General features: G+C 40.6%; 1 protein-coding gene across 3 annotated transcripts in view; it reads left to right on the top strand.

Moving 5' to 3' along the window:
- The window catches only part of PRIM2 (DNA primase subunit 2), an 801,093-nt gene that overhangs the window by 2,054 nt on the left and 774,158 nt on the right, over positions 1-24,881 (top strand). For all 3 annotated transcript variants that reach the window (XM_069235757.1, XM_069235760.1, XM_069235759.1), the window contains exon 2: positions 17,855-18,031. In XM_069235757.1, the coding sequence (XP_069091858.1) occupies positions 17,872-18,031 (160 nt within the window). In that variant the 5' untranslated portion in view covers positions 17,855-17,871. The remainder of the gene's footprint in view (positions 1-17,854; positions 18,032-24,881) is intronic.

The following is a 24,881-nucleotide window of genomic DNA, read 5'->3' as shown; positions in this document are numbered from 1 at the left end:
CCTGGATCCTTTTGTGGGGAAGAAAAGGTTACGACGGCCTGGGCCCGAAGTCCCCAAAACGTATAAAACAAAATGTGCTCGGCCCCGGTGTGGGAGAGCTTCAGCTGCTAAAGGGTTAAATTGGACAGTGGCACACTTCTTAATAGTTTCTCTCCTTGGAATAAAACAACATGGGCACTTTCTAGCAGGACTGCCACACTTCGATGCTGTCAGAGATTACTCTCCTCAGCAGAGCTATTAGTAATTTAGTGGAACAGTAGCTGCACTTCTTAGCAATACAGTCATACTTTAATTAGTACAGTGTGAAAACATTTTACCAGAGCTGTTGTGAATTAATTGGTACTGTAGGAGTGCTGCTATGTGTTTAATGGGACTTAACTTGAGCTTTTCAACAGCTATGTTATACGTCCAAAGTGACAGTTCCAACTATTCTAGTGAGTTAGCTTGGAACATCAAAGCACAGGTACAATTTTTAGTACATCATTATCACCGCTCCTCAGCAGTGCTGCTGTAGTTTGAATGGGTTCACATAAGTGCTTCTCAAAATGATTTTTTTTTAGATTGCTAACCAAAGTACTTCAACTTGGCCTAAAGCACAGAAATGATAAAGCACAATGATCAGCAGTGTAAGCTTCAAATAGAAACAAAACGTGTGCTGCACTGACAGCAGCAATATAACCTACTTGCTCAAAACAAGTTTAGAAGAGACATTACCAACGCAAGCATCTGCCTCACCTAGAGCAAGCACAGTACAGAAATCAGTAATGCTGCGTTCCGACACGAAGGGGACAGGACTGACAGCAGCAGGATAAGCAGTTTAAAAATGTCTTATTCATTTGTTTGTACTTCTCTCTTTTGGTTAAAACTTTATAGTAACTGTCCCACAATACAATAAGTAGATGAACTGCAACGACTGACATTAAGTGTCTTGCAATCTCGTTTGCATTTGCAACAATAGTTTAGATAACAGGTGAATATGATGGGGTGTGCCTCACTGCACCATAACCAAAGATCTTGTTTTCTGTATCAGTGGTACAAAGAAAAACGACATTGCGAAAATGTTTATTAGCATATCTAAACATGGGTATTGTCAAAGCTTGACTGCATACAGGATGTGTTTTTTTAAAATTTTTTTTTTTTTTTTTTTTTTGGGGAAAGCACAATTTGATCAGCCAACATGGAGGAGGGGGGTTGTGGTGCTTTTAGCTTTACTATACAGATTGCTCACATTCAATTATTAATGAAGCAAACATTAATTTAAGTGATTATCTGCTGTCGTTCAGTCTGCCGTTCTCAAAAACGGTTCACACAACATCCTAGCCAAGCTGTCCCACCTTCCCTCACATTGTGGCACACCTGAATTGATGTACTGAGAGCTTGATCTTCTGCAGGGAAGCTAAAGGGTCTCTAATGTAGCTTGCGGCGAAAAATAATGGTGACTGCAGCTCTGCGCTGTGTGCCCTGAGCAGCAGAAGACTTTTTTCTGCAATCACATTATTGCGTGATATTTATTTCATACTATCATCTGGCCGTGTTGATGTGGTGTAGTTTTGTACAACATAGAAGCCAGTGGATCTCTGACCGCCTGCTCGTCAAGTAAACTATTCTTAAGGAAGTTTTTTTTTTTTTTTGCAAAAGTAGAACTCAAATACCATTGCAGTTAAGATGAAGGTTTAATGAATAATAGTGTCACGTCCACAGCTGTGCCCTGCTAGAAGACAATGATCTAATGCGATTCCAAATGCAGAGTTTACCAAGTTCAATACAACCACTCAAAAACTTTCAGAGTCTTCACTGGCCGTGCCTCGTTTTCTTCCTTTTCATATAAATTTGAATAGCTTTCCTAAGGCTAAATCAGGGAAACTGCAAATGTAGAGGGACAACGGTGTATGGGGAAAGTGATAGTCAGAGTCTTTTGGATACTTGTTTGAATACAGGTCTCCTTCTGCTCTTTATGTATGTCTAATCCTGAACAAGTGTCGGGAAGAACAGATCTGAAGTTTGCCCTGAACCTGGCACTCAGTGGTATGCGTATACGAAGAGTAACGCAGGCAAGTATGGGAAGTCAATGTCGTCACAACGGGACAGTGGAGAGACCCTGACGCAAGCAGATAACAGCCTGAGAAGATACTATGGAAGATAAAGTTCCTGAAGGCACTGGATTACTAGTTGTGTACGAGGGGAGGTTGAGCAGGCTAAAATTGAATACTGGATGTTAGAAGATGGAGGCAGGTGCTAATTGATGTGTAGCTAGAAAATAGAAGTGAGGTAGTTACTGGGAGAAAGGCTAGGATTAAATCAACAGAATACAAGAGGTAGGACTGACAAGAACTCAACAAACCAAGGGGACTGGAACACTGAAGGTGCATTGTCAGGTTTTTAATCACCAAAGAGAATAGCTATAATGTAATGGCTCCTTTTTTTTATAGTGAGTTCTTGAGACAAGGTGCATTTTTGGCACAAGGCCTGAAAAGCGCACTAACTACATCTCTTGCTCAGAAGATGGTGTTCTCCATTTCTGCTGCTATTACCCATGTGCTGACCCAGCACAGCCGGAAAGGACACACAGATACTCTCTCCCTCTTGGCCAGGCTGGGATTCTGTATGCCATTCATGCTAAGAAGTCAGTTGGCAGTTCCTCAGATCTCCCTGAAGACTTCTTGTATGGCCACTACTACTAGGTACCAGAAAATACTTTGTGTGCTCATTGGTTTACTGTGAATGACCTTCAGCCTCTTCTAGATCATTATTTGGTCTTAACTTAAATGTTTGGCTACTGAGATTCTAGACTTTCCCAGTCAATTTCTGTATTGTTGAATAATTAAAAGAAGTTATTTGAAACTTAGAACCTTATTAAATTCCATCATGCTATAACTATTTCTACAACCCTGATCTTAGTGTTTCTTGCTTTGCCACATTATGGGGGTCATTCTGACCCTGGCGGTAAAATCCGCCAGGGCCAACGACCGCGGGAGCACCGCCGGTGCTCCCTTGGGCATTCTGACCGCCGCGGTCAGAAACGGAAAACCGGCGGTGTACCGCCGGTTTTCAAGCTGCGCCGCCATGGGGATTCAGACTCCCATACCGCCATCCTGTTCCTGGTGGTTTTGGCCGCCAGGCACAGGATGGCGGTATGGGGTGTCGTGGGGCCCATGGGGGCCCCTGCAGTGCCCATGCCAATGGCATGGGCACTGCAGGGGCCCCCGTAACAGGGCCCCACCAAGATTTTCAGTGTCTGCCATGCAGACACTGAAAATCGCGACGGGTGCAACTACACCCGTCGCACCCCTTCCACTCCGCCGGCTCCATTCGGAGCCGGCATCCTCATGGAAGGGTGTTTCCCGCTGGGCTGGCGGGCGGCCTTCTGGCGGTCGCCCGCCAGCCCAGCGGGAAACCCAGAATACCCGTGGCGGTCTTTTGACCGCGCAGCGGTATTCTGGCGGTCCCAGCCAGGCCGGCGGCTTCCGCCGCCGGCCGGGGTCAGAATGACCCCCTATGTCTCTTCTTGCAGACTTTTTTGCAGTCTCCTTTGTCTCGCCATTATCTTCCTGAATGCATTGCAAACAAACATTTATTCAGTTCCGTAGTGTTAAATGGGCAGTCATTAATGGGTCCAGTGCTAATGTGCAACCTTGGGGTGTGATCTTTTGCCCCAGTTCCCACTATTGATGCACAAAACTGTAGGTGCACCACACCATGTCTAAAGAACATGTTGAGTAAAAATGACCATTATAATTTATTCTTTTGTAGAAATTGCTTCCAATTTTTTATTGATAAATTCATCCAATGATAGAAAAACATGCAATCATAAATATTCAAAGCTGACGTTCTGATGAAAGAAGCTACACCAACATGTTTTGCACTATCAAAGAATCCAATTTATCGGGGCAATTTAAGTTGTTAACAGAAGGTCCTCAAGATAACTGCCTTGTGTATTTCTGGATTTTCAATTTTTTTATTTTTTTTATTTAGTACATATTTCTTTTGTTGCGCTCAACTTGGTATTGTCACACATTCGGATTCGGATATGCCTTAGAGTGTATCCACATAATGGATTTTGTTAATTACAATGAAGACTTGAAGTTAAGGTTGATTTCTGGGGCAGCTTGATAACTCTTCATTTGTTTAAGAATGAATGACAACTGTAATCTATCAAATACACGGAGGCAGTAAAGGTGCAGTCCGCTTTATACCTCTATGGTCTCAACGGCCTCAAATATGACAACTCAGACTACATAGCAACACTATCGTCCTGAAAATGTATTGATCAGGGAACATAGCACAGACACAAAAGAATTCATCAAATGAGCAAGGTATGTGCTTTTGTGTCTAAACTAGCAGTAGCAATATTAAAATGACAGCAGGCTTCATGCGCAGTCGGCAGGAAGTGTGCGTGTCTCAAAACCTGTGATGGCGAGACGTAGAAAAAAAAAAGGGCAAACTGAACTCTTTTTAGTTTTAATATAGTTTTTTTTTTTTTATTTCTTTTTTAAATTTATTTATTTTGTATTCAAACAGTGAGAACCTATCTTGCCTGGTATTCAGAGGACCAAACAATGAATACTGTAGTGATGCACAACATGGTACTCCCGGTGGTAGTAGTTGTAATTGTAGTATAAACCACTTGTCCTCGGATGTGACTGGAGTGGTAGGAGGGTCGAGCAAGCACGAATAAATGAGGAGTGTGGAATAATTTTGTTCTGTTTGTTTAAACATTTCATATTTTACTATACCTACAGTGGATGTGTAATTTGGACAGTTTCATTAAAAAGTGCCCTAAACCTATCACTTGGCACAGGAATGCTCAACAAAGTCATAGCTTTGACTTCCTGCAAGTGGTTTCATGCATTTAGTTTAGGAGACATAACAACACCTCCAGCTCTTTGGACATCATTGATTTATCTACTGATAGCTGGTACAGTAACTTTCACACACAAAAGTATTATTAAACCTGCTTTTGACCGGCAGTATGTTTTGGCATCGAGTACGGCATTTGCTCTATTTTTATTGTAAGGCAGATCAATGATCGAACACAGGAGTGTAAAGGCTCGGTACTCGTTAACCTTTTTTTTTTACACCAGAAGTATTGAAAGTGATTGCTCTAGCAGTGACCCACAAAAAGAACACATTTCATGTGGCTTAAACAGTTGAACAAAACGGAGGCAGGAATTTTGACATCAAAGAGAGAATTCCTATTGCCACTTAAACTACATTGTAGGTCTGACATTTCAACACATACAGTATGGCAGCATTTTTCACACTAAGTTGCAAGAACCTAGTAGCAACCTTTAAAGACAAACAAAATATTCTAGTGTTTTACAAATTGTATGCTTTTTTTTTTTTTTTTTGTTTAATTCAAAATTGTCTCCTCACTAGCCCAATATCAGCCCATGTTGTTCTGGATTGTGGGTTGTCTGAGCTCTTAAAGATTGCTTTCATGACCATGGGGAGTGGTATCTCAGACTTGACAGCTGAAGGATTCTGCTCTTTGCTCATTTTCTTAGGCCATGCTTTGAACTTTTGGTACAGTTGTTCATAGCAGTCTTCTGAATCCATTTCTGATGCTGAAGGGTATACTGCCTTTTGAATGTGCTTCTTGAATTCTAAAATAAAATGTCTTATTATTTTGGTGGATCTATTCTTTGTCTAGTTAAGATACCCAAACTCTTCATGTGTGAGCGGTCCCTACGACTTCCTACAGGAAGATAGTTGGAGACTAAATCATACCATGATGAGTGGGTAGAAGTACAGTGACATTGAAGGCAGCGGGCTAACTGTACAATACAGGGAGTGCAGAATTATTAGGCAAATGAGTATTTTGACCACATCATCCTCTTTATGCATGTTGTCTTACTCCAAGCTGTATAGGCTCGAAAGCCTACTACCAATTAAGCATATTAGGTGATGTGCATCTCTGTAATGAGAAGGGGTGTGGTCTAATGACATCAACACCCTATATCAGGTGTGCATAATTATTAGGCAACTTCCTTTCCTTTGGCAAAATGGGTCAAAAGAAGGACTTGACAGGCTCAGAAAAGTCAAAAATAGTGAGATATCTTGCAGAGGGATGCAGCACTCTTAAAATTGCAAAGCTTCTGAAGCGTGATCATCGAACAATCAAGCGTTTCATTCAAAATAGTCAACAGGGTCGCAAGAAGCGTGTGGAAAAACCAAGGCGCAAAATAACTGCCCATGAACTGAGAAAAGTCAAGCGTGCAGCTGCCACTTGCCACCAGTTTGGCCATATTTCAGAGCTGCAACATCACTGGAGTGCCCAAAAGCACAAGGTGTGCAATACTCAGAGACATGGCCAAGGTAAGAAAGGCTGAAAGACGACCACCACTGAACAAGACACACAAGCTGAAACGTCAAGACTGGGCCAAGAAATATCTCAAGACTGATTTTTCTAAGGTTTTATGGACTGATGAAATGAGAGTGAGTCTTGATGGGCCAGATGGATGGGCCCGTGGCTGGATTGGTAAAGGGCAGAGAGCTCCAGTCCGACTCAGACGCCAGCAAGGTGGAGGTGGAGTACTGGTTTGGGCTGGTATCATCAAAGATGAGCTTGTGGGGCCTTTTCGGGTTGAGGATGGAGTCAAGCTCAACTCCCAGTCCTACTGCCAGTTCCTGGAAGACACCTTCTTCAAGCAGTGGTACAGGAAGAAGTCTGCATCCTTCAAGAAAAACATGATTTTCATGCAGGACAATGCTCCATCACACGCGTCCAAGTACTCCACAGCGTGGCTGGCAAGAAAGGGTATAAAAGAAGGAAATCTAATGACATGGCCTCCTTGTTCACCTGATCTGAACCCCATTGAGAACCTGTGGTCCATCATCAAATGTGAGATTTACAAGGAGGGAAAACAGTACACCTCTCTGAACAGTGTCTGGGAGGCTGTGGTTGCTGCTGCACGCAATGTTGATGGTGAACAGATCAAAACACTGACAGAATCCATGGATGGCAGGCTTTTGAGTGTCCTTGCAAAGAAAGGTGGCTATATTGGTCACTGATTTGTTTTTGTTTTGTTTTTGAATGTCAGAAATGTATATTTGTGAATGTTGAGATGTTATATTGGTTTCACTGGTAATAATAAATAATTGAAATGGGTATATATATTTTTTTTGTTAAGTTGCCTAATAATTATGCACAGTAATAGTCACCTGCACACACAGATATCCCCCTAACATAGCTAAAACTAAAAACAAACTAAAATCTACTTCCAAAAATATTCAGCTTTGATATTAATGAGTTTTTTGGGTTCATTGAGAACATGGTTGTTGTTCAATAATAAAATTAATCCTCAAAAATACAACTTGCCTAATAATTCTGCACTCCCTGTATGTAGGAATGACACACTGCCTTGAATAGAGTTAACCTGTAGAAGTATTGTGAGGATGCATGGATGGGGTGACAGATTAGAAATAAAACTGCAGAAATGTTCTACTCTAAAGAGACTATCACCATTTCTTAAACAATACAATATTTAATTAATTCAGCTTACCATATATGTCATACAATATGATACAGGATGAAAACATAAGAACATACAAGTATGCAAATAGAACATTGACCTCCATAAGAGGTTGAAGGGACTAATATGCAAGTGATCCATAAAAAAGAATAAAAAACTCATTTAATGGCACGTTGTGGCCTTAATATAATTCATTAATAGTACTACCAGTATAAGCAACTGGTCCAAGATTGTCCTTTTTTTAAAGGAGCTTCAACCAGTAATGCGCCTAAAAACAAACAACATCTGGTAAAAAGAGGTAGCTGGCTTAAGTATATGTACAAAAAGCAAAATGTAGAAGCATTAGTATGTGTTGGGAATTGCAGTAGGGTACCTTAGATTGGGATTTCTAGCGATTGTGCTTCAAGTTTCTTCCTCATTCACAGTTCCAACCTAACAGCATCCACTGGGGTCCCTAGCCCCAAGCAGAGGAGGAGACTTAAAAATCAGTTTTCCATCTGACCAAATCCTTTTGGGTGTTTTGAAGCCCCAGAGATCCGCACCAGGAGTGCTTACTGGCATGGTTTTCATTTGATAGTTGCAAAGTGCTGGTGATATGAATCTAGTACCACACTTGTAGAAGAATCTGAACACTGTATTGAAATAGTGAAGCAGGGTCTCTTTGCTTTTAGATAGTTGAGCATTCTAGGATAGCCTCTCAGCGAAACGGATCCCCAGATCGTTGAAAGAATGGACTCTAGTCAAAGCCTGGCCACCTATTTTAAGGGTAGACATCAGAAACCTCCTGTGGTTCACTATCGTGATTTTTTTTTTTTTCCCCTTTTTTTCTTTTGCGTGAGTGTTTATAACGAGGTTCTTGTTAGTGCAATAGTTTTCATACTGTTGAGTAATTTATGTACTGAAAGCTTTGTGCAAGAGTGTTGAACTGCATTGGCTAAGAGTAGTATTGGGGTTCTGTCTCCATTAATAAGGGGATTTCTTAGTTCAGGTTTTGAAAACACTGGTCACATAGTTTATGAAGAGGTTGAATAATAGGGGTGTGGGGACACAGCCCTACCTCACACCTCTCTTTGGGACTGCTTTGTTATGATGTACCTTTTGCACGGCAGTCACAAGTTTCTAAGGAAAACCAATTTTGTGAAGAGATTGCCACAGAAAGTACCTATTTACTGCTGGAACCAGCTTAGCTTTCCATGCTGCGTTGAACATTGCTGATAATACTAGTACCCATAGAGATGGGTTATTGCAATAGATATTACTTGGCACAAATAAGGTCCTAGGACCTTGCTTGGGATTGGTGTGCGTACTTCCTCTTCTAAGAAATCTCAAGCGCATTTCCTGCAGTTCAGTGCCACTATGGACATGGCAAAATATATTTTTGGGGGAAGACCCTTACCTTGATTGTGCCAGGAGAAAGCAATATTTCTCCCTCTTCCCAGAACTACCCTGTTCTTAGTATATTTTACTTATTGTTAAAGGTTTCACTGCTGCGTTTATACCAGGCTGGGCCATCACCAAGACCTAGGGTTGCTCTCATTAATGTGGCAAATTTTTCAGTAGTAGCAAGGTTAGACGCTCCCTTCTCATCTAGAATTTCATTGAAAACTTGGCGCCAGCAAGTGCCAATAGCTAGGCTGTGGGAGTTTTCGTTGTGATACCAGATAACATTTTTCCCATTAGATTTTACTAGCAGCTTAGCAGGGGGCTTTCTTTAGGGGACAGTGCCAGGAATTGTAGTTGGGTACAATATGTGATTGTGACAGTTAATGGATCGTGGTCACTCTTAGTTAACCTGGCATCTTTCATATCGGTGAGTTGGCTCAGTGACCCCTGGTTGGTTAGGACATAATCAATTAGGCTCTCTTGATTGCCAGATCTGAAGGTGTAATGTGCTGCGTGATCCAAAGGAATGCTTCCACTAAGAAAGGAAAGCAATGAACTCCTGCCCCCTTCTGGCAGATTATAGGTGTGGGAACCAGGGTGGTGCTTCTCATGACCCTGATTGACTGGGGTTGGTTCTCCTTACATGTGTTGTTAATGTATGAGTTTAGGATCTTTAGTGTTGAATGGTAGTTGCTCAGGTTCCCTGCAGGTATGTAAAAGTTAAATAGATCAAGGGTCCAAAGTTTTGTGGCTGATTTGCAAGTGCTGTATGTAATTTCCTTTTCCATGTGTATTTTCTACTCACACTGATGCTTGGAGACTGGAAGAGACTCAAGTTGTTAAGCTGGCGTTTGGGCTGCCCATCTTGCATTTGATTGCTTGTAATGAAGATAACCCCCCCCCCCCCCCCCCACACACAATGTCTTTCAATGAGCGCCCAGCTTTCTTGAAAGCAGCAGATTATGTGATTTGATGAAAGCGATACAATCTGTATCCACTAGATTTGCCAGCAAGATAGCAATGTTTCAACTCATCAGACTTCCTTGCTCACTTTTTTCTCAGTGAGCTGGGTGATTATCCCATGCTGGAAATTTTGAGTTGTCCCAAGGAGCTCCTTGTGAGTCTGTGGGCAGCTGTGCCCATGTGAGGTAGCTGCCTGGAGGTTCAGTTGTGACGGGAATGGTGTTTGGGGCAGTGTTGGTGGGTTAGACATATTGCTCCTGGTTGGTGTTGTTTATTTTAATTCTCAGTTCTTGGCTCTGTTGTTCGAGACTGTTAATTGGGCTGAGGTTGTGGTTGCTTTTCATCCAGAGACGTGTTGGCGTCTGACAGAGTTCCTAAGAAGCTTGAGTACAATCCTGCCTTTCCTTCAGCATTGAATCTGACAGTGCAGCTTATTTTGTCGTCACTTTTCTGTGGCCATCGTGGATGTGGTTAAATAGTTCAGGGTTTAGTGTTCTTACTGTGCCCCACCCACCCAGCATCCCTATGGCAGCTAGTTTTGGATGCAGCCGTAATTTTCCCCAATTGTAATTTTTTTTTTTTTTTTTTTTTTTTTTTTAGGAGAACCTGTGAACATATTCCATTAATTTCTTGATTTTCTCTCTTCTCCCCCCCCCCCCCCCCCAAACAGTTTGCATGGAATTTACCATATCAAAGAAAACTTAGAAAAATGGTATCAAAACTTTCAATTTCAGAAGCATTTCCATAATGTTAACAAGCCATAGACACTACAGGCAGCTCAAAAATGATAATATGCTACAGCCTCATGAAACGAAATTTATATGGAGTTTCTTTTCCCTAGACATAGCCCTTCATACCGCTGACCAGGCTCCAAAGACCTTTGTGTGTAAGGGCAGTGAGCTACTCCATGATTGCCCATTGTAACCGGTAATATGTGTACAGATACACACCCATCATAGGAAAATGGAACCTGGTGCTAAGTTGGTGTGTGTGCATAGATTGATATATATATATATATATATATATATCAAAACAAATCCCTTTCAGGGTTAGAGTGACGCATAAAGTATTAAAAAAAGAATAGAGAACTCTGGGTAGTTACCAAGTTTAGGTGGAGAGCAGCTCTAGTAAGGAGCACCCTGCAACACCAGCGACACTCTAGATTTGCTCACCTCAAATGTCTGTTTATCTAGCAAAGTCTTTAAGCATTGGATCAGCACAGTGCTATCCACGCCGAGCTAGATGGTGACAAAGTCTTTTGCCATTTGTACAGCAAAGTCTTTTGCCATTTGTACAGCAAAGTCTTTTGCCATTTGTACAGCAAAGTCTTTTGCCATTTGTACAGCAAAGTCTTTTGCCATTTGTACAGCAAAGTCTTTTGCCATTTGTACAGCAAAGTCTTTTGCCATTTGTACAGCAAAGTCTTTTGCCATTTGTACAGCAAAGTCTTTTGCCATTTGTACAGCAAAGTCTTTTGCCATTTGTACAGCAAAGTCTTTTGCCATTTGTACAGCAAAGTCTTTTGCCATTTGTACAGCAAAGTCTTTAAGCATAGGTTTGACCAAGTGTCAACCTTGCTGAGCTGTAAAGTGACAAAAGCCATTTACCACTCCAGGCACATTATTACAGCTTTGGACTGGTAAAGTACCATCCAAGCCAACCTCGAATGAGTAAAAGCAAACTCTGACACGTGTTTCGCTCTCATTAGAGCTCATGAGAGAGGTATAGCTTTGTCCAAATGGCAAAAGACTTTGTCACTATCTAGCTCGGCGTGGATAGCGCTGTGCTGATCCAATGCTTAGACGTTGCTAGATAAACAGACATTTGAGGTGAGCAAATCTAGAGTGTCGCTGGTGTTGCAGGGTGCTCCTTACTAGAGCTGCTCTCAACCTAAACCTGGGAACTACCCAGAGTTCTCTATTCTTTTTTGCATAATTTATGCGTCACTCTAACCCTGAAAGGGATTTGTTTTGACTTTTACTGGGTGCTTCCTTGTGTCTGGACAAAGCTACACCTCTCTGATGAGCTCTAATGAGAGCGAAACACGTGTCTGGTTGCTTTTACTCATTCCAGGTTGGCTTGGACGGTACTTTACCAGTCCAAAGCTGTAATACTGTGCCTGGAGTGGTAAATGGCTTTTGTCATTTTACAGCTACGGCAAGGTTGAAACTGTGTCAAACCTATGCTTAAAGACTTTGCTGTACAAATGGCAAAAGACTTTGTCACTATCTAGCTCGGCGTGGATAGCACTTTGCTGATCCAATGCTTAAAGACTTTGCTGTACAAATGGCAAAAGACTTTGCTGTACAAATGGCAAAAGACTTTGCTGTACAAATGGCAAAAGACTTTGCTGTACAAATGGCAAAAGACTTTGCAGTACAAATGGCAAAAGACTTTGCTGTACAAATGGCAAAAGACTTTGTCACCATCTAGCTCGGCGTGGATAGCACTTTGCTGATTCAATGCTTAAAGACTTTGCTAGATAAACAGACATTTGAGGTGAGCAAATCTAGAGTGCCGCTGCTGTTGCAGGGTGCTCCTTACTAGAGCTGCTCTCCACCTAAACTTGGGAACTACCCAGAGTTCTCTATTCTTTTTTGCACACATATATAATGTAGACATTGGTGTATATATAAAAGAAGGAAAAATTTGTACAAAAATGCACCAAAAACCAACCAGTGCAAATAGCTTACTGCATGGACATCCAAAGGCCTTAAAATGGAGTGTACCATATGGGGAATTTTTGAGAGTCAAATGTAACTGCTCAGAGGAAGCAGAATTAAACTCAAATGAACAAGATGTATGAAAGATTTTTCAAAAAAGGATACCCAAACTTGGTTTTGTATGATGCACGAAAAAGAGAGATGCAACAGAAAAGAGGTGATCTCTTGGTTCCCAGAATGAAAAGTTGTGACTCAAACACAAATACCATATGATTGTGCGTTTCGATGCAGGGAGTCAGAAGATGAGAAAACTCATAAATGACAATTTGAGACTGCTATTGTTGGATGAAACACTGTCTAAATCACTACCTAACCATCTGTCGATTACATACAAAAGAGCACCAACATTGGGTGATCATCTAACAAGCAGTCATACGATCACTAAAAAGAAAAATTTAACAGATTGGTTGAGTGACAAACGACAAGGCTTTTGGAAGTGCACAAAATGCAAAGCATGTACTTCTTGTAAAAACATGATGCAATTTACAACATTTGATGGAAAGATTATGAAAATTATGGAAAGAATAGACTGTGAAACCCCATTTGTGATTTATATACTGGAATGTATATGTGGTAAGAAATATGTTGGCAGTACAGTGAATAAGTTAAAATTACGAATCTTGCAACATATAAGGGCGATAAACAACCAAGACCTGACATACTCAGTAGCAAAACACATAAGGGAACAGAACCAGGGTGACCAAAAAGGGTTGAGATATTATGGTATCCAACATATTAAACAAAATGGGAGGGGATCGAGAACAGAGGTTGAGGAGAATGGAATCCAAATGGATTGTTCTGATTGGAACTGAAATGCCGTGGGCTTGACTATGGATGCAGAGCTACGTAGACACCTGTAAGAGACAGGGAATGAGAGGAAAGGAGGCATTTGGAAAGGGATATGAACTGATTTGTATCGTTTATCCTGAACTGTAGTTAAAAAAAAAAAAAAAATGGACTAGACTTTGAGGCGAGTATTTTAGTTTAACATGGGGTTTGGAAAGACATGAAACAAATAAGATCTTAGGGGAGAAAGTATCTCCATAAAAACGAACTGTAGAAAGTGGCAGTTTCTCTTTTTTTTCTTTTTCTTTCTTCTTTTGCTCTGAATATGCTTGAGATTAGTTTTATTTGTTATCATCCTTACATGTACTTTACCGTGAGTCAAAAATCCCAAAACAAGGGGAGATGAAAATATGATTTATAGCGCTTATGGAATAGTTGAAGCTTTAAAATGGAAAAATTACTTTTTTGCACTTCATAAATGTGTGTAATGAAATTATGTAGAAATTGGTACTTTTACTTAAATAAGGATAACTGTATAGGAAGAAAAATAATAGAGAGATAGGAAATAGAAGTGTAATCCTATATTGATACAATTAAGAACTGGGCTACAGCTTTAGAATCATATTAAATGTATATCTTGACCTAATAAATATTTCTGTTCAAAATAGATCTCCATTACAGACAAACTTTATTTTGGGTTAAAAAATTGACTATAAAATGCCATTTCAGTGATATGTAATGATCATGGATTTTAACTGGCAGATGTTGGGTGATCACATGACTCAAATACACTGACTTCACAACTAACTCTGTGGCCAGTCGAAGGCTCAGGCCAAAACGCGTTGCCATATCTGTTTGAATAGCACTATGCACTTTGTACTCTACATGGAATAAGAAAATTAATTAGCTTTCGAATTGATGGATGGTGCTGGCGTCATTCTTGCCATGCGAAGCTGCTAAATATTGCCTCTCTGATGCTGTGTAATTATTTCTAACCAAATATATATATGTTATTATGTAGATTTGTAGAGCTCACAAACACCTGGGAGGGTATCCTGACGAACGGATATGAGGCTAGGCACATATAGATGTACTGTCTTTTATATAATCAAACGAAATACATTTAAAAAATCTGAATACGCAATTTCACATGATATATAGTTGTTTAGAATTCATCTCTATGTTCCACTTGATTTTCTTGTTTCTTCCTTTTCCTTCCAAGTAGATTATCAATTCTCTTTTAAGGCTTCAAATCTGCTTAAAATGGGCTGCATTCAGAAATTAAGCTCTGCAGAAATAGGCATAGACAGCAGAAACCTCACAGGTTAACATTTTTGCCTGAATGTAGACTTCAGGCAACAACAGTTGTAATTTCTTCACATCGAAAGCTCAGCATTGACAATAACAACTCTGCCAAAAGTCAAGTAACTGCGAAAGAAAGTGACAATCTTTTTTTGATTTTGTGTAAATAATCCAAATTCCACCAACCAAAACTTTGCCATGTAAATGAAAATGCTATCTTTGTCCTACAATGCCCACTTTTCTTGTCTAATATAAATTAACCTGAGCTAGTCATTTTCATCCAGTGGTCAAATCTATTGCCGGTCGTGAAAACATTGTCCCATATGCCCGTATACTGTCGTTGTGTGATCGGTATTTCCACCGATGTGCCAGGGACTTTTAAGCACGCGCAGGAATGCCCGGCGTTCTGCCAACATTGTGACTATAGTCCCATTCTACCTGACACTTTCCCTGAATGCTTGGGAGGCACCAGATTCCTTGACCATGGGTCTTTAAACAGTGTTTTTTGTTGTTGTGTGTTTTTTTTTTTTTTTTTTTGGGGGGGTGGGGGAGGAATATGAAGGGGCAGGGTAACATGCCCAGGAGACATGCCACTTTCAAAACAAAGAATCGTGATGCTTTCAAGCGCGTTTTCTTATTTACTATCGGGAGCAAGCAAAACTGCCTATGAAAACCGACAGAAAAACACTAATCCTATTCACTGTCGGTGATAAGCTAATCATTGTTACTATGTCGGCTGAGCTTGTTTCAGCCTTCGTTTTAAGAGCTGTAGGTGTGTTCTGGGAAAACGTCTCCCCTTCTGTGGAGGCTGCTAACCAGAGCTGGATCCAGGCACACGGCTGAGGAGCGATGGGACACAGATGTTTGCAGGAAGGCAGCTCAAAATGAAGGTATCGTGTCGTTATTTTGTGCAGCCATAGTGCATACTTGACCGCCTCTTTCCCTGCACTTCCATACTTTCAGAAGCACCAACTTGTGGATACTGATTGGAGGGCAGGTGTAATGGGAAGAGGGAGTGACAGGCATTGTAGTGGTGGGCAGAATTAAGAGTGGGACATTAGCATACGAGAGGAGTCTAGGAAACGGTAGGAGTGATGTAGAAAGAATAATAGGGTAGGGACCATGAAATTAAAGGGCAGAGTACTGTGAATAGATGATGTGACACGAGGTGAACTTTGATAGGAGAATCTCCTGTGACAGGAAAATTTTGGATGAAGAAAGGGGCATTACAACAAGACATGGGCAGTGAAGGAAAGAGGGCGATTGTTATTGGCGAAGTGGGCATTAAAAGAAGAGGTGGGTAGTGTTGAGGAGGCAGTCATGGAGGAGATGTGCTGTGATCAGAACGGTGGCAACTGTGAGAGGTGGACACTGTCTGAAAAACGGATGCTGTGATGGGAGTGAGCGGCAATGACAGGTGTGCAGTAAATGGAAAAGGGGGTTATGTATAAGGTGGATACCTATGGGTGAAATTAAGTGATGGCAGAGAAGAAATAGCTGGGTAGTGATGTAGACAGAAGAGGTGTAGTAATGATGGCTCGGTGACTGGAGAGGTGGATAGTAGTTCCATGAACGATATGGCAATACAATGAGAAAAGATAAGGGGAAACACCCCAGTTCAATATCTGCCTGGCAAGTGTTGTAATACAGTTTCAACATTGCATTACCACCTGCCCTTTCCATCTGCCAAAGTTGGAGGTAGTTTTGGCAAAAATGTTCTGTGCATGAAGTCTCGTCCTTTCAAAGTGCGAAGACTGCTGCCCTAGAGACTAGGAGTAAAGTGAGTGGACCCTAAGGTGTGTCAACATTAAGAAAACCACACACGCCAGAGTGACAACCATTTCATGGACCGAGGATGACGCAGAATTAAGATTTGTATGTGCTTTTCTCTTCTCCACTCCTGTGGCTACCACCCTTTTTGGCTTTTGACAACCAGAACTGCACTTGGTGTTTCCTTTATCTGCCTGCCTGCTAACAGATCCACATTTTTCCCAAGTGGTTCTTTGTACTGATAGCTCCCCATGACCACATCTTTTTCCCCATTTTAATCATCCGTGGGGAAGGGGAGGTCGGAAACGCCTCAACCGAAGAGCCATTAGTGACAGGACATGAACCTCCCATTTATTTATTTATTTATTTATTTATCTATCTATCTTGAACAACGAATTTAGGTTAGACGTGCCTCTACTCGGGGCAAGTTTAATATTTTTTTATTTGTATTTGTTTTTAAACTCTGCGCACACATCTTTAAACATACATCCGTACGTACATACTCGTGTATAACATGTAAATTCTGTACAACTCAACTGATTGACATTGCTTGTTTACATATCCTAAATGCAGACTCTTGCAGCTTTTCTGCTCTCGTGATTTGTATTTGTTTTGTAAATATCACAACATGCGATCTGTTACCAGTAGCAGCATATGTGTTGTCCTGATACTACATATTAAATTCACATTTGGGCAGTTTTTGTCATCTAGGAGAGTGTGTGTGTGTGTGTGTGTGTGTGTGTGTGTGTTTTTCTTTCCTTGCATTCTTTGTAATGGAGCTTCCACGAGAACCTTGCACTCGCTTTCAAAGTCTCCACAGATTCAGCTCTCAGATTAGTACTGTCACTAAACTTACTTCTAATGCAACTCGAGCTCATTCTGTTTCTTCACCCTGACATTCATCCTGCTATGTTGGTTATATGAATATTTGCCAAGGACGATTGTGTACACACTCTATCATCTGGCCCTTCCGTCTTGTCTGGTATGGCTACATGGAGTGCACAGCTCAGAAGGTAGACTAACGCCTGGCTCACAGTGAAGAGCTCAAAAAAGGGACCACACCGAGGCCCACACTAACAAGAAGTAGCTGTCAATGTGCAGTTAAGGTATGACCTGTATTTTAAAGGTTCCCCAATATACATCTATTTGATTCTTTGACGTGTTCCTTTGAATGAAGAGAGATAGTAGCGTTCTCAGTGTTAAAGAAGTTATACATTATCAAGTGCAGATTGTTTGTGCTTTGCGTTAATTTGAAAACGGTGCAAAGCCTGCACTGGGATCCCCCTGTGGTACCCGCGGTACTTCAGACGGTCCCTTTGTCATTCGAAGGAAGCCTTCACAGACCTCCGTGCTGTGAGCATACCAGGCCGGGTAGGTAAGAGCTTGTTGTTGTTTAAAACATACCTTGAGCAGTCCTCCAATAAAAATGACACATTTGTTGCTTTCTTTCTGTAGTTTACTTCAAGATAAAAATGGAATTTCGCAGAAATCGCAGGAAGTTTGTGCACACCAAGCTGTCTGGTGACAGGAGAGGGGATCTCTATCCGCACAGCCTCCAGTTCTACCTGCAGCCCCCGACTGAGAACATTTCGTTGGCTGATTTTGAATTATTTGCAATTGAAAGACTTAAACGTAAGTTGCTCCTTCATCCGTTAGATCGTTACCTGGGCAATATGTTGGTTGTTTCTGTGATTTTATAAAACTAAGTACCCAGTGTTCCTTAATGTTTGTTCTTGAACATTTCTTTGATGCTTTACTAAAGACTGATATTGTTGACTTTGCTACACGCTCCGTTTTTGTGAAGCGAGATCAATGCATGCATATTTGGATTGCAAATTTCTGCTATTTCGGAGTGGGTGAGTTTGCAGAACGAGTGCTCTGATGCCTGCTTGCTGCCTAGATCCAAATGTAGGCTTCTGTTGGGATAATAACGGATGGGCACATTTATCTACCACATGCAAAATAAAGAGCCAGCTCTTATTACTTCCATCCATCTCCGTTTTCAAGCATCCTCACATAAACCCTCAAGCCTCCTGTGCTGGAGTGTGAGGCAGTAGGCTCCCAAGGGTTTCCTGTTTCAAAAGGCTCCCTAGAGCCAGCAAGCTGACGAGCTTTGGTTGATGCACCTGTGTGCCAGTAAGAGGTACAGAGACCTGAGAGGACTTTGGCAGTATTTCCAGCAACCCCAGAAAAAAAGCCCGCTGCGCTCTACTGATTTATGGCCTAAACCCAGAAATGCGTGTCTAGAGAGATACAGCATTAGCTGCACCCACCAAGGTGAAAGACTACATGTGAAGCAAGCACAAATATGTACTGCATTTATCATAATGCAATGGGACATGCTTTAATCTGAGGCAGTGTGCTCCCAACTGTTTCCTCCTATGGCATCCTTTTTACCACCATTCCACTTGAACTACAACACACCCCCTGAAGAGATTCCATGCTTCTCCCCCATAATTGACAAGACCTTTACTCCTCTTGTCTTACAAACTAGCACAATCCTTAAACTGAAATCCAAAATTTAGTAAGAAACACCCAAGCAAAACAACATTTGATGAAGCTTTGTGTTAAACAAAAGTTTCTCATAAATAGTTAATTGTTCCTATTCTACATCAATGCATTTTTTTAATTTCTAGAACTGGATCAGCCACACACTTGAATTTCTTGCAGCCTTAGCACTTTCATCTTGACAATGGTTCCCTACTTGTTGGGTTCTATAGACCCATCATGCAAGATACCATCTTCAATTGGCTCAAAATACTTTCACACCTCTGACTTCTCTAACTTGCTTCTGCCTCTTTACCAGATTGCATGTTCTGCATTTTGCAATTCTACCTGTTAGCCAATGCTCAAACTGCCTTTCTGTGCTCCGGCCATCTCTTTTCCCCTTCAGCTAACTGTCAATTCTGTCACTCACAGCCAGTCTCCATCAACAGTTTACATTCATGAAACTCATTGTCCTATCTACATAGGACTTACCTTTCCTCTTATATTCCTTCAGCTTTTCCCTTTCACACCTTTACTGTCGCCAATCTCCTTTTTCCGCTATTATTTTTCTTGTTTTATCACTGTGAATACAGTCATTATGTTCATAACTTCAGATAGTTTTCACTGAACCAAAATGTGTGTTTTTTTTTTTTTTTTTTATTTTGTATTCGATGATGATAATGCTCTTCAGTGTTCCAAATTGCTTAGAGTTTTAGATGGATTCCTTGACAAACATATTCATAGGTTCTGGGTGAAACGATGATGTGAAGCACATTCACTTGTGCTTTTTTGCCATGTTCCAGTTAACCTCCCTCAGCCGTTATTCTTATCCACAGAGTTGTTCTTCCTTGAACCTAGGGCTGGGGGGGAACTAGAACATAGGGAAGGCCAACAACAGCATTGAATATAAGCCTTTTTGAAGATACCTTCTTTTATGAACCTCCCTGTTTGGTGGGTTACACCCAGCTACATTTCCTCACCCCCAAGTGGGAAATGCCTGTTACACTCCTTTTAGAGGAAAAAAGAAAACCGCTGTCTCACCCTCCACCGTAAGATGAATTGGGCTTTTCCAAATTTAGCAAGTTATGAATCAGACAACACCTGCAAATAGAAGTTTCTATGGTGGGGTTATTTGTAGATGTTTGACGCCACCCTCCTCCTTCCCCCCCCCCCCCCACCCCCCCCCAATCTCGGCCCCTGGAAATAGTAGACACAGTTGGTATTTTAAAATAAAAGGTTTATGTCCGAGCAGATTTGTTAATTAAAAGTTTAACGTTCATTTGAGTGTGTTTGGTAGCACAACCAGACAGCAAAAAAAGTCTACCAGTCTTTTCTCGTTTTGCATTTACAGCTAAAGACACTGGCTTTTTTCCAAAAGTGCCATGGAAAGATTCCTGTGTGCATGTTTTTCTCTCTACAGTATCTTTTCATAAAATAGTCGAAGTTTGATTTGTTTTGTGGTGCTGTGCTGAAACGAAATGTAATTTTTTTTGTAGCTTCTTCTGAAGCTGTGTTCGAACTGTACCCACATTTGTAACAAGTCCAGTACTTTTCTTATTCTTGGGTACAGACTCTGAAGAGTCTCTTCTGTTTAATATGTGCAAAGCTGTACTGTCCTCCTTGTTTTTAGGTTGAGGATCTGCATTAATTATGCATTCCGGAAGGCTCCTCTAGCAGTATTGTAGTTAATGTATCTTGTGTTTGTGAAACTCTCTGTTGGTTGTCATTATTGCTTCATTTCACACCATGTCAAAAGTGTGCCTTTCACTTTTTGAAAACCTTTAAAAAGTGCATTTGGTGGGATAGGTGCCAAACCTTTTATGCATTTTAAATTGAGCAGTCCCTATATTGGTTTGCTGTTCTAGTCTGTACTTAGATTATTTGTAATTGTTAGATCCTTTGCTCATTTCATCAGAGGGAGACTTCATGTCAAATGGCTTGCTTATTTTGTATTTCAAGTTTAAAATACTTTCTCTTGCTTACATATTAAGCTTACTCCGACTGTTTGATATTTGACCCTATACTTAGAGTTTTCCAGTGATTTGTATTATATATTGATGTTGTTCTGGAATTATATATATTTTATTGTTTGGTTAATTAAAACAATTACAAAATAAAACGTCATACACAGGTTAATAGTTATTATATCAGGGATGTGGCATTCCTATCGCCAGACGCCCAGGACATATTGTTTGAGGTAAAGGGCAACGAGTTTTCATGTTTATTTTGTCCTTGGGACAAGAAGGCCCAACTGTGTGCAGCGCAAACCCTTTGGCTGCCAGTTTACAGAGAAGGTAACTGTCTGCAGTTGAGGTAATGAGTGTCCATACGTTAATGATATTTGAGTTTGTATTTATGGTTCATTAATGAAAAGTCTTCATTATTAGGGTGAGCGCTGTAAATACACATTTTAAGGTCACACTGCGCTACTGACAATGGCTCCAGTTTAATAAAAAAAAAAAAAAAGTGTACACACGTTTTGAAACGTTTAACAATATCGTGATAAGTATAATGCCCCCAGAATGCTGTCTGATTAGAAGCTTGAAAGAAAGAGTGATTCTTTGCTTTCAAAATAAATTGTTCAGGAAAAAAATGCAAGTAGGAAAAAAAAGTTTCACTACAATGAAACTTTAGGTGCTGTCTCTTTGAAGCATCATTTAGTCAAATATATGGATGCATGCTAGTGTTTCTAAAAAATATTCCTAATGGAAAATCAGTGTAGTCGTTTTCAACAAGATTATGGGAAGCATGAAAATAAACAAGCACTGGCAAAGCCAACCAGTCCAACATTTTTTTGTGAGTCTTTTGGTTTCGTCATGTCTTGTTTTGACATGGTTTTTGTAACACCTTATTGTTGTGGTAGCTGCCAGGCCCTCACCATTTTAACAAACACTAGCAAAAAGAAAAAAAGTTGTTGGTCTCAAAAAGCACACATTGCCAGCAGTGGTGTAACAAAGGCTATGCAGCCCCCCTCAGTACAGCACCTGCCCTGAGTGAGTCTGAAGGGGGCATCCTTGTTCTTTGAAGGGGAGCCCCCTCCAATTTTGTTACACCACTGACCGCCACAGTAGTTTCTCGTTCTGAACAAAACTACTTTGTGTGCCAGTATGCTCCTTGTGGAAGAGCAGAATGCGATCACTCACAGTAAAGTCAGCCGACAGAGAGAGAAATAGAAGTTTAATAAAAACAAAATGTCTTTGTTAACGCCAGACCTAATTAGGGACCCAATTCTTGAAGGAAAGTCACAAAAGTGCACCCATGGTATTTGTCTTTGAATTAGTGGCTTTCATGAATTCATAAGCATTTACAGAAGTAGACTGGGAAATCGTACTTCTAGGAAATGTTTGTGAACTGTATTTTAGCACAAGCAAATATAGACGTGTAGATTTGCTCATGTTAAAATATATTGAGCATTTACAAGTTCACTTTCCCTCCAACCACTTTTTTCCCAACCCTGGAAGAACTTCTACTTTTACCATTGTCAGGAGTAAATTTCCAACCTTTCTCATTATGGGAAAAGATTAAAGAAGAGCTTGTGACAATCCTTAAAACATGCAAGTTAATATCTTTTCCGACTCGAAGGCATTCCAGCCCTCAAACTATTGCTTACTGCTTCCTCCAGCCCCAGCATGTAGATCTACGGAAAGGTAGAAAAATAAAGAAATTGCTATAGCAGAAATTGAAATTGCAAGTATTCAAGCCCTACTATAGTATTAGCCCTGGCATAATCCGAGAGGCTATTATCAGAGGTCTTACATAATTACACTGCTGCCATAATTTGCTGCTGCACTACATGGCACCAAAAGGACAAGTCGATTTTATTACAGGACAAGTAGATATAGGAAGCAACCTGTCCCATGGACAAGTAGATATTTTAATAAATTCCACACCCCTGTTATATAAAGACTTCAGTAAATTTAAATTATCAATCATACTATATAATTAATCCAAAGATTTTACTTTTACGGTGAGACAAGTGTTACTGAACCACCTAGCCACACAACTAGGTATTGAAAAAAATTAAATTAGGCTCAATAGGAAAATATGGTTATATGAAAAAGCTACCTTAGTAAAACAGGGTTGCGCAGAATTTGAAATTCAAGGGATAAGTATATTAAAGTTGATTTGACGTGACTAACAGTTGCCTTTTTAGCTTTAAAGTAATGATTTGTACTGTTAAATAAACCCTAATGGTTTAAACTTTGAATTTTGTTGTGTTGGTTTCCATTACTTGCCTTGCACCCTCTTCCTTTGGACTCACTTGGCACTGATCCTTCCATTCTGCCCTTTGGTAACTTATTAATTCAAAGCGCCAACATGTATTAAGTATAATTAGGACATTAACCTCGTGTATCAAAACAATGACTTTTATTATGATTATATCGCCAGTCATTATATAGAATAAGATGAGCATTGGAAAAACCTGAAGCATTCTATATTGCACAGGCCTACTGCTTGTAATAAATTAGTTTAATTCCTACTTAGAAAATATATATATTTTTGTCCAGCTGAAGGCGTTTGCCGAAACGCGTTGACATTCTGTTTAGTGAACTTTGACACCATTTTATGGAATAAAATTGATGAAATTCAACTCTGAACTTTGAATTTTACTTCGTCCTTAAGATTTGGAGACGATCAAGGGATCAGTGCAGCCGTCTGGTGGACATTGCTCCATCTGTTGAGGATTTTATATATTTATATATATATATATATATATATATACATATACATATATATCCATCACAATTGCCACCTCCAAAGCACTGAACTCTTTCTGAACGGGTGCCAGTAGTGAAAGGTGGCTTTCACTTTTTATATCCGACACTGATGCTCACAAAGGAACTTCAATTGGCACTCACAGGTATTGCAACTTCAATTTATTCAAAGCCAGGCAAACACGTTTCGGCAGAAACTGTCTTTCTCAATGTGTGTGTGTGTATATATATATATGTATATATATGTGTGTGTGTGTGTGTGTGTATATATATATATATATATAATATCTATGGGCAAAAGCCAGTAGGTAGTTGTAGTTAGGACCTAATTTCCACAGGAAAAGCTGTTTTGCTCATAACTTTGACAGGGTTTGTCAAATCTTCACAAAGCTTTAAAAAATAGTATCTTAGTCGTTTCAGGTGCTGTCTGGAAAGTTCTGGGGAGATCCGTCAACCATGGTCTTAGAAAACGGGAGGGTACCAAAACACATTTTCTCCTGCAATTTCTCATGGGGGTTTTAGACGCGACTACAACCGGAACAGCTGAACAGAATTACACCAGATTTAGCAGAAAGCTAGGTCTTGGTCCAGAATGGTCTCTTGTTATTGTTTGGTGTAAATCCCTTCAGCGGTTTCGGAATTATTAGAGGAAAAATAATTTTTCTATATCTAGGGGCACAGATCCACTCATGGAGGATCCACAGATCTGGGGGGGAAAGCAAGACCCTGATTGACTAGCCACAACCTGAGAGGAAAGTTGTGGCTGCCATTTTCTTTGTCGCATTGGGCCAGGAAAAAAAAGAATTAAAAAACTACCGTAAGGGGACAGGATACAAGTAACCTGGCCCTGTAGGAGAGATGGAGGGACCCCTCCTGGGCAAAAATTGCCCAACTCTATATGAATTTGTTTCCCACGGCTCCCAGTGTTAACTCACGATGGATCTGCAAATCCTAAAAATGGATAGGCAATGGGCCTGTATGAGGCACACTGATGGGGATCTTTCCCTGGCTTTGGCAATATTGAAATGAGAACTTCGCTCATCAAGTGACTGCCTGCCTGAGAGGTAGCTATGTGGTTAAATAGTGTAGTTTTCCTAGTTTGACTCTTGCTCTACGCAAGACTGCTGTTTAAGGAGGACAGGACTTATGTTTGTAGGTGACTAAGTCAATCCTACAACAAGTTTCAACTGTTGTCCCAACTCTTCCGGCTCACAAGCAGTGCCTCACCAAAAACCCAAATAGTATAAGGGGATTTGTGGCAGCCTTTATGCATAGACCGG

This window comes from Pleurodeles waltl, chromosome 5, assembly GCF_031143425.1.
Source record: "Pleurodeles waltl isolate 20211129_DDA chromosome 5, aPleWal1.hap1.20221129, whole genome shotgun sequence".
NCBI lineage: Eukaryota > Metazoa > Chordata > Amphibia > Caudata > Salamandridae > Pleurodeles > Pleurodeles waltl.
Note: the sequence above shows the minus strand (reverse complement) of the source record. Positions and strands in the feature narration are given on the sequence as shown.